Raw genomic sequence first — 10,795 nt, 5'->3', positions numbered from 1 at the left:
ATGCTATTTCTTGTGTCCAATACCATGTTGAACGCCAAGCCACTAAAGAGCTAGCTCAAGGATAGTTTCAAAACCAGACTTTTTCCCATATTACTTCCCAGCGTGCCGCACAACATCCATGTATTGCCTCACCTAATTTCTAATGCCTTCAGATTAATGCATGATAAAATTCAGAAGGCTGTGAGTACAAACTGCTGCCGGCTGCTCCCTAAACAGCTTGAAATTCCACATTTCAACCTGTCACTAAATCCCCAGAGATTCTGCCTCTCCTGTCATTCCTTTTCCTGAATGTTCAGTCTGCTTTCTGTCTACTTGCTACCTGTGTTTTTCTGCGCTCACTCGTGCCCTTGTCGGGGACAAACAGCTGTTGTCAGTGCGTGCTTTTCTCCTGGATGGGCTGGTGCTTTCTTCGTGTGGGCATGGATTCCAGTGGCATTTCGGTCAGTGACGTGAAGAGCTTGAAAGAAGTCACCAGTGCTTTCCCATTTCCCCAGTCAAGAGACGTCCTGGCAGGGAAGGTGGAGTTTTGGCAGTCTGCCCTGATTCCTCCAGTTCTCTAATCCCCTCTTCAGTAACCCCTCTGCCTCATGCCTCCATCAGCCAGACAATGACAGAAAATGAGCTGGTCCTTGCAAACCAGCTGTTCCCTGGCAGCTGTTACATGGTGTCTTGGGCTTGTGAGGCCAATCACACAGCTGGGAGTTCTGGAGCAGGATTTACACTTCAGAAGTGTCACTTCCCAGTTCCACATCAGCATCCTGTGAAATCCAGAAGACATTTGCAGCTTTAATTTGTATTGAGAGCATGCTAAGGACAACGGGAAAACTTTTTTGCCTTGAGGACAATGGAGCGGTTGATCGGATCGCCCAGGGAAGTGGTGCAGTTTCCATCCTTGGAGATTATCGAGTCCAGACGGGATAAAGTCCTGGTCTCACAGGTGAACCTGCTTCGAGCCTGAAGTTGGACTAGAGACCTCCAGAGGTCACTTCCCACCAGAGTTATCCCATGATGAGCAATGCAGCTTTGCTACTTCAGCAGTCGTCCAAGCTTGGAACGACCCAGCTGTATTTATTGGGAATGAAAGCGATTCAGTTCTGCAGGGGTTAGTGGAGGAGGATGAATTACCTTTGCAAGTGCTAAGCCAGCCTTTATTAGAGTGCTATTTTTTGCCATAACGGTATAGGTTATGTTCATTAGTCAACTTCATGGAAGGTATTTTCATAATGAAGACTCATCCTCTGCTTTTACACCCACCCTCTGTTCAGATTATGCGCACGGTTACGTGTCTCTCTGGCTTATCCCGGTACGTCTTCCATAGTTCCAAAATAGAGGGGATCCACACGAGCCCGTGGCAGGTAAAAATCAGCCTGTCCATTAGAAACGAATTGACTGTGCCTCACAGGCCCAGCTCAGGAATAGGAAACTCCATGAATTCCAGTTTAACATGAACTCAAGAGGGTGAACCCTCGTGCCAGACCCAGGTGTGTGTTTGCCTACCCAGCCTTCTGGGTCAGAAGAGGTGAGTTCTCCCCAGGGGTGATTCAGAGCGAAAAGCTAACGTGGGACTTCTCGCGTGCTTTCAGGAGCAGCATTTCTCCTGCAGTAACCATACAGCGAACTGGGAAGGCGGAATTCCAGTCAAATAGGTGGAGTTAGATATTGGTAAATTCTCCCCGTTGCCTGTTTACTCTGGTGAGGGTGATGGGGACTGTGAAGTATTATGGACGCTGCGTTATTAACGAGCCTCATTAGAGAGCAGTCATGATGGCAGTTTCTGGTTTAGCAAACTCTTGAGGCAAAAGAGCTTCTGTATTCCACCTTCTCTGCGGCACATCAGATTTAGGGTGATTCGACGTAATTTTTGCATTGGTGCCGTCTTTACAGGGGTATGATTTTTTTTAGAGTGAGTTGTTCCGCTACATCTGAATCAATAAAATCCGGGTGGTGTGAAAAGTTCTGCAGAAAACTGGCTCACATTTCTCACCTCCAGACGTGTTATGAGGCAAAGCCCCGTTCTACGGGGCAGGAACAACTGTTTCCTCTGCTGGGCAGTGCGGCTGGTTTTCAGTCTTGCAGCTGAAAAAGGAAACAGGGAGGAAGCTGATGTCTCCATACAGGATCTGTCTGTACTGGTTCCATGTTGTATTTCTAAGGTGACGTTTCCCTTCTCTTACCCTAGATGCCAATTAAGTGGATGGCGCTGGAGTGCATACACTACAGGAAATTCACCCATCAGAGTGATGTTTGGAGCTATGGTAAGTCTCCACGTGATGAGTTTAAAAATGGGTCTCTTGTAAAGCATTAAACCAAGTTGTGTTACTGTCTTAAAGATATCCTCTTCTCCTAGAGGAGTTAATTCCGGTGGGGTTTGCTCTTCTTTCTTTTCCTTTTCCCACTTTTCCTTTCCTTTTTCCTTTTTTTCCTGTTTTCCCTTTGTTTCCCTTCTCTTATTCTCTTTTTCCCTTTTTCCTTTTTCCCTTTTTTCTATTCTTGTTTTTTCCTTTTTTTCTTTTTCCCTCTTTTTTCCTTTTTCTTTTTTCCTTTTCAACCTTTTTTCCTCTTTCCTCTTTTTTCTCGATTTTCTCTTTTTTTCTCTTATTTCTCTTTTCTCTCTCTTTGTGTAGCTCCAAACATCAACTGTTCCTCGTCTCCTGCATTACTTCCCTGCTCTCTAAAACACATTATCCTGATGTCCCTGCTGGGGTGACTGCCATAAGGTCTGGGCTGGTAGCAGTTTGGCTGATTATTACGGCAGAAGAAGGCGTCTTTCAGCTCAGCTACAGATTCATAAAAATACAGCTGCAGGTCATAATTTTCAGCAGCCCTTTGAAAATCTTAACTCTAAAAGCCATGAATGTCAAAAAAACATTTTCAGGCTTATGGGACTTTCTGTACCTACAGTCAGATAAAAGGGAATTTGTCATAATACAGAGCAAATACAGCAAGAGAAAGAAAAGAAAGCTGAATAAAACAAGCATCCATTTAATTTCACAGATAACTTGGGAATTGGTTAGACAGGACAGCTCACGTGAACACACCAAAAAAAAAGTCACATTTGAGAACTGAGATGTTCGTTTACTGGTGCTAATTGTGTGATCCAGGTGAGCTGGACACCTGCTGGACTCTCAGCCTGTCCATCCTGTGTAGCTACTGCTAATAAAGTCACGTATAGCTTCTATAAGAGGAATTTTTCAGCAGTATCTGGGGCTGCAGACTCCTATTTGCATTTGCTGTTGCCATGTCATTTTGAAACAAAAAGGGTGTACGATTCTATTCATTACTCACTTTTACCTGTGGGTAGCAGCAAAAGACACTGTTTGCTGGGACTGGTTAGCTGCCCTCTTCTATTCCGCGGAGAAAAACCTATGAGAGTTAAATCGATCGTGTAAACCTCCTCTTTCTCCTCAAATTCTGTCTACCCTATATCACTTAGGAAAACATACGCCTCTATTTATGAAACTCACTTTAAATGCAGGAAGCCCAGAATATCTATAATCAGAATGGACAAGAGGAAAAACAGTTGTTAGGTTATAGTTATTGAACATCAGCAGAGAGGTGAATGAGGCTGAAATAAATGTGTTCTACACATACAGTCATTTTTCACCTTTCACAATAGTGTGACAGCTGGCAAAATATGGTAACTGAACTGGAGTCATGTTGGAAATAACCTTGGCAATAAAAATAAAAAGAAAATAAGAGATAAGGAAACTGGTGTGAGAGCAGCATTTTCAATATTTAAGATTTTGTTTGTGGACAAATTCTGTTACTTATGATATATGATCTCTATTTCCAGCGCCGATGCCAAAACAAATCCTATGGCAATTCAAAAAGAGAATCTTGATTGTGAAGTGCAGCACTATCATAACTCAAACCCATAAGGTGATTTAAGGAAAAAAATAACGCAAGTGGCTGTGAATGACTTACAAGGCAAAGACAACGGTGTAACGTTACTCAGTGCTGTAACTTTGGGGGACATCGATGCTCTACATTAGGGAAGATGGGACCAGGCTTTTCTCAGTGGTGTCCAGTGACAGGACTGGGGGCAATAGCCATAAACTGGGAAACAGAAGGTGCATCCCGACCATGAGGAAACCCTTCTTCTCTGTGAGGGTGACAGAGCATGGAACAGGCTGCCCGGAGAGGTGGGGGAGTCTCCTTCCCTGGAGACTTTCCAAAGCCCCTGGACTTGTTCCTGTGTGATCTGCTCTAGGGGATCCTGCTCTGGCAGGGGGGGTGGGCCAGATGATCTCTAGGGGTCCGGTCTGACCCCTGCCACTCTGTGAGTCTGTACATCTGCAGTTTTTCCCCTTAAAATGATAGAGAGTACGTTAGCCATTCATTTTCCCTTTTGATATGGTAACAAGGCGTGAGGCATTCTTCTGTTACTGCATCCACTTCCTTCACCACTGTTTGTGTTTGACCTGTCTCTTGTGCTTCAGACGTATCACACTGCTTCTTACACCAATAAAAATGAGGGAAGGCCCTGCTCAAGATTAACATAAAGTGCTGTTTCGCCATTTTCCGGAGCTTTTTAAATGGCAGACCAAACTTTCGCGCTTTTGCAGGCACTGGTGATGAAGAAGGGATTGCCCTCCGGAGCTGGGCCAGAATCCTGCGCTGCAAGAAATTGTGAAGGAATCTGAGTAGGATGACCTCAAATACTTACACTCTTCTTTTTCTGCCTAGGAGTCACTATCTGGGAGCTTATGACCTTTGGTGGGAAGCCGTATGATGGAATCCCAACTCGAGAGATCCCTGACCTCCTGGAGAAGGGAGAGCGGCTGCCCCAACCTCCAATCTGCACTATTGACGTTTATATGGTGATGGTGAAGTGTAAGTAGTTGTCGCTTCTCATGTCACTGTGCTCAGTGCCAGAGGGACTCTGGTTTAGACCATTTGCATCCCGGCTCTCTCTCAGTGCTGGGTAATAGGGTAGGCTGCTTCCAAACAAAAGCTTCCCAAGACACTGTCAATTCCATTTAAATACTGTATGCGCATTTTTTGCAACTGCAAAAGATATGAATTTAGCCATGAAGGGTTGAGTTAGCTCAGCTTCTTATTACTGTCAGATGGTATCTCCTATTCTTGCTGTGAAGTCAAAATTGTATGATTGTTATTGTAAACCCTTGTCATTTCCATGACAATTGATTTTGATGTTAAAAAAGATAGTATTAAACATAATTATGGTACATGGATACCCAGCCAGTGAAGGTTGTGAGGAGAAATGCCGGTTCCAAATATTGAGGAAAGACAGCATGAATGTTTTATTGTTAGTAAGGAGAATGATGATTGCAATAGTAATAATAAAAAGTAAAATTAAATTTATACAAGAAATACTACAGAGAGGATTTTTTTTTAAATCAGTCTTAGTCCAGTACAATAATTTATGAGTATTTTTTACTTTAGCAAAAAAGGAAAAACAGTCTGCACATGGGTTTTTTCCTAACCTTTTATCTGCAAGATACCCACACTAGTCAGAGTATCCTCCAAAGCTATGCTTCTAATTTAAAAAGAATTAGGAACATCTCTCCGGTGTTTCTGACTTAATTTAAGTGAGATTAACATACAGACATCTCATTCATCTTACATGGTCATTTCACTTCTGCTTTATACAGAAAAACACTGAAAGAAAGAAAATACAGCCAGAAGAGGTAAATGTGCTGGTTTTGGCTGGGATAGAGTTAATTTTCTTCACAGCAGCTGGGATGGGGCTGTGTTTTGGATTTGTTCCGAGAATCTTGATAACACACTGATGTTTTTGTGTAAGGCTGTGTTTTGGATCTGTGCGGAGAAGAACACTGACAACGCACATGGTTTTACTTGTTGCCAAGCAACGTTAACATTAAGCCAAGGACTTACTCAGTTTTTCACACTGCACCTGCGTTCAGGAGACACAACCTGGACAGCTGACCCAAACCGGCCACGGGGATATTTCATGCCACAAGAGGTTATGCTCAGTATATAAGCTGGGGGCAGGTGGCTGGCGGTGGGGGCACTTTCTCACCCTCTCTTGCTGCTCAGCACTGGCTGGGCATTGGTCAGTGGGAAGTGAACAGTTGCATCGTTGTTTTTCCCTTGTTGTTTACCTTTTCATTGCACGCTATCATCATTAGCAGTAGTAGTAGTGGTGCTGTTGTATTATTATCACTGTTATTTTATTTAATTTATTTTCAGTTGTTAAGCTGTTTTTATTTGAACCCACAAGTTTTCTTACCTTATCCTGCGATTCTGTCCCCCATCCCACAGGGGGAGGGGGAGGTGAATGAGCAGCTGGGCGGTGCTTAGTTGCTGACCGGGGCTAAACCATGACAATAACCTATCTTCTGCCAAGAGTTGTACGGTGCATGCAGGTAGGGAAATTGTCTGCATAGTGCAAGGAGTTCATGTTGGTTGAGTGCAAAAATGTCCCACCTGAGAGGATTTCTAATGAGCATGAGGCAAATCTCAGTAGCCAAAGGGAAGTCCTGGTAGGTGGGACCTTCTGGAAGATGGAAAGTGACAGGTAGACATGCAGACTCAGTCCTGTAATGTTTGTGTGAAATTCTTTATAAGCTATAGTGGCTTTGGTTTTCCTGCACTGGTCACTTCCCCAGTCAAATGGCATGAAGGAGATAAGGCCTGCTTCATCTAGCCTCCCTGGCAAACGAGAACATGTTCTTGGGAAGCTGCCGATAGGATCTTCCATTAGAAAAAGCTGACACTGAGATAAACCAGTTGCTGGTGGTGACTGCCTATACTACTTACTTGTTTTGCAGAAAGCATTAGCAGGGATTGAGAATTGTTGTTCCTAATGAATGTTTCTTGGAGAGCGAAGGACAAAAGAATGGCCCTCACTCAGTTAAAGTAGTACCGAATGCCTTGTGGGAGGTCTGTGTTAATGATGCAGACACGTGGGTGCAGAATTATCTGAAGGCAGATGCGAGGTCAGTCATCCTGTAGATCTGGTGAACAGCTCCTGTTCATCGAGGTCACTGTGGAACAGTAGGTCAGTTGAAGTACAATGGTATTTAACAGTAACCCTGTAATAACCCCACTGGACTAAGATGAGATCAGATTCATTACGTTAGAGGTTGGACACATCCATAATAAATGACAGTCAGAGCTGACATCTAAATCGTGGAATCATGGAATGGTTTGGGTTGGAAGGGACCTTAAAGACCATCCAAGTCCCACTCCCTGCCATGAGCAGGGACACCTTCCACTAGACCAGGTTGCTCCAAGCCTCATCCAGCCTGGCCTTGAACACTTCCAGGGATGGGGCATCCACAGCTTCTCTGGGCAACCTGTGCCAGTGCCTCCCCACCCTCTCTGGGAAGAACTTCTTCCCGATATCAAATCTAAACCTCCCCCTTTCAATTTAAACCCGTTACCCCTTGTCCTGTCACTACAGGCCCTTGGGAAAAGTCCCCCCCCACTGCTTTCTTGTACTGGAAGGTGCTATAAGGTCTCCCCGGAGCCTTCTCTTCTTGAGGCTGAACACCCCCAACTCTCAGCCTGTCCCCAGAGCAGAGGGGCTCCAGCCCTCGGAGCATCTTCGTGGCCTCCTCTGGACTCACTCCAACCGGTCCATGTCCTTATGCTGAGGGCCCCAGAGCTGGATACTACTCCAGGAGGGGTCTCACGAGAGCAGAGTAGAGGAGGAGAATCCCCTCCCTTGACCCGCTGGCCACGTTGCTTTTGATGCAGCCCAGGATACAGTTGGCTTTCTGGGCTGCCAGTGCACATGGGCAGCTCATGCTGAGCTTCTCATTAGCCAAGACCCCCACATCCTTCTCCTCAAGGCGGCTCTCAATCCCTTCTCCACTCAGCCTACATTTGTGCTTGCTGTATTTTTGCTTGTTTGGGCAAGATAGACACAGAACATTGCAAGGCGTTGTTGCCATCTCTATTTTGGGGATGGGGAACAGCAGCTCAGAGCAAATTAAGAAGAAATCTGTGCAGTGTGGAACAGCCAGCCTTCTCTGGCCAAGACCAGATGTTTTCCGGTTTGGATGCATCATAAAGTTCTAGCTTTCCGTTCCTCAGGGTTCTTTATTGCATCTTATCCTTAGGCCAGAGCTATCAAGGACATCTTTTCACTTCAAACATGTGCATTTTCAATAACTGATTTATTTCTTCCCTTGACAATTAACTGTTTTCTTTCTCATCTTTCAATTGTCCCTAGGCTGGATGATTGATGCTGACAGTCGGCCAAAATTCAAGGAACTGGCTGCTGAGTTCTCTAGAATGGCTCGAGACCCTCAGAGATACCTAGTAATTCAGGTAAGCAACCCTGCAGCATCAGGGGGGCGGGGGAACAATTCTGTCTACCAAACCTGACTGTTGAGGGGGTTGCTTTGGATCTCTGTAGTGCGTCACGGTCCCTGCACTAGACCAGCATCGTTCATCACGTGAAAGCACACTGGGGCAGCAGGGCAGTCCCAGTACAGCCACATCTGTTGGCTACGTCGAGTACAGGCACGTGTGGAAACTTCTGTCCTTTGGCTCCTACAATCTGCAGAAGCCTAGAGCTGTGTATGTGTCCATTACAACGCAGACTCTAGCCACAGATAATGAATGTGACTGTTTGGTAAGGTCCTTAGATGGTCCCAGTGTGTGAACAGTTCAAATGAAAACGAAAAATTAACAGAAATAAGGTGATGCTGAAACACCAGAGACCAAAGCATGGGATTGGTTTGACCTCGGTAACGATACTCTCATGCTATACCTGTTCTGTGTCATGGAGTACAGTGCAGAGATGCATCCAGCTGCTCCTTAGCGTCACACTGAGGTAAGAATTCCTAGAGCCTCCACAAGTGTAGTCGCTGCCACTTTATGTCTCCCGATTGTTCCTGGGTCTAGTGCTAGTCTCACCGTATGGTGTTTCATTTCACTGTGTAGACAGCCTGCTCGTGCTGTGTTACTGCACAGTGGGAATGTGTGCTACTCTCCCACAGCTTGAGGAGAAGCAGAATATGTTTGAAAATTAAATTGCAGGGGATTTGTGGTGCTGAGTGTTGGAATTTCTCTTGCAGTATTCACCAGCGTATTAAATTGTAAGTTCAGCTGATCATAGAATCATGGAATGGTTTGGGTTGGAAGGGACCTTAAAGCTCATCCAGTTCCAACCCCCCTGCCATGGGCAGGGACACCTTCCACTAGACCAGGTTGCTCCAAGCCTCATCCAGCCTGGCCTTGGACATTTCCAGGGATGGGGTATCCACAGCTTCTCTGGGCAACCTGTCCCAGTGCCTCCCCACCTTCTCTGGGAAGAAGTTCTTCCTGATATCCAATCTAAACCTCCCCACTTTCAATTTAAACCCATAATGATGCAAGTGATTCTGGAAAAATCAGTCTTATTAAATGACTTTGTTAGACAGGACATGTTTCCCTATTCCAAATACCTCTTCCCTCCCTTTCTCTCCCCTGCCCTTCCCTCCCCTGCTGTGTATTCTGCTCATCCTGTGAGGCTGCTCCTGCAGTGATCCATGCAGACAGTACAGGCCGTGTGCTTCTTGAGGAGGAGCCGGGGTAACTCTGGTGTCCCCTCCGTTATGCCGCCCCATTCCCCTCGGGTGCAATCAAGACTGCCAGGCTTGCTGTAGAGGGGTCTGTGCGCACCCCATCGTAGCACAGCCATCGTTCCCTGCCGGATTCCACACGTGGCAGAATAATTCTTGCGGAGCGCGAGGCCGTTCTTTAGCCGCACGCTTAGGTTCAGCACCGTTCCCCTGGGCTGTTAGGTGTTCCCCGGGCTGCCTTTTCTCGTGCTTTCTGGCACTGAGCAAGGCGCGGCCCTGATTTGCCTCGTAGATGCTATTTCAATAAAAATACAGATCATTGTTGTTGCTGTTGTTGCCTGGCTTGATTTTTATTGCTTTCAGCTCTCTTCCATTCTGCCTAACTTTCCATATAGATAAGAGGGAAATTTAGCCTCCAAGTCCCTAAAAATACAAATGAAAACAAAGCAAACACCCAGACTCGGCAGTTTCCATATTATTTTCCCCCGCCCCACATGAGCCTAAATAGCTGAGATATTTCACAAACTACATCAGGCCTTGACAGAACTTGGGTCAGAAACCGAGCTTGTATGAGAAAAAGAGAGAAGAAAGAATAAAACATCAATCACAAGAACGCCAAAATTGGCTTTGCGTGATTTACGCAGTTATTCCCTTTCTGTCATCATATTCCCAGTAAAAAAAAAATCAAAACAGATGCTGTGGTCGTGGTGCTTTGGAACAAACAAAGCAGCATGTGTTGTCCCTGCAGCCTGGCTGCCAGGCCACGAAAAAGGCTGAAGTTCCCTACTGGGAAATGAATCCATCTTTTGACCGTTTTCCTCTCTCGATGCAACCTCTTTAGGGAGATGATCGTATGAAGCTCCCAAGCCCAAATGACAGCAAGTTCTTCCAAAACCTGCTCGATGAGGAAGACCTGGAAGATATGATGGATGCTGAAGAGTATCTTGTTCCTCAGGCCTTCAACATCCCTCCTCCCATCTACACCTCCAGGACCAGAATTGATTCCAACAGGGTAAGTGCAAGATCTGACAGAAAATACTGGTTATTATAAAAGCATGGGTGGAGATTTAAGTACACTGATCAAACACAGGCCAGAGCTGCCTTGGGAATTGCAAGTTCCCATTGTAGGGAGATTGACTATAAAAATGTTGTCACTGGGTTCCCTGTGCCTCACTGCGTTCTAAATTAACAGCTCAGCCCTGAGTGAACAAAGATTCGAACTGCCTGGCCTGAAAGCACAGCTGAGGCTCGTGAAGTCAAGCAGTGTTGTTCCTCAGTTGCGCACCATCCTGGCC

At 45.6% G+C, this 10,795-nt stretch overlaps 1 protein-coding gene across 1 annotated transcript in view; it reads left to right on the top strand.

Annotated features, from left to right (window-relative positions):
• Positions 1-10,795, top strand: part of LOC104514546 (receptor tyrosine-protein kinase erbB-4) — a 98,810-nt gene that overhangs the window by 67,498 nt on the left and 20,517 nt on the right. Inside the window, exons 3-6 of the mRNA XM_010158266.1 lie at positions 2,180-2,255; positions 4,687-4,833; positions 8,165-8,262; positions 10,342-10,512. Coding sequence (XP_010156568.1) covers positions 2,180-2,255; positions 4,687-4,833; positions 8,165-8,262; positions 10,342-10,512 — 492 coding nt within the window. The remainder of the gene's footprint in view (positions 1-2,179; positions 2,256-4,686; positions 4,834-8,164; positions 8,263-10,341; positions 10,513-10,795) is intronic.

Source organism: Eurypyga helias, unplaced genomic scaffold, assembly GCF_000690775.1.
Source record: "Eurypyga helias isolate BGI_N326 unplaced genomic scaffold, ASM69077v1 scaffold2889, whole genome shotgun sequence".
Taxonomy (NCBI): Eukaryota; Metazoa; Chordata; class Aves; order Eurypygiformes; family Eurypygidae; genus Eurypyga; species Eurypyga helias.
The sequence above is the reverse complement of the archived record's forward strand: the minus strand, read 5'-3'. Positions and strand labels throughout refer to the sequence as shown.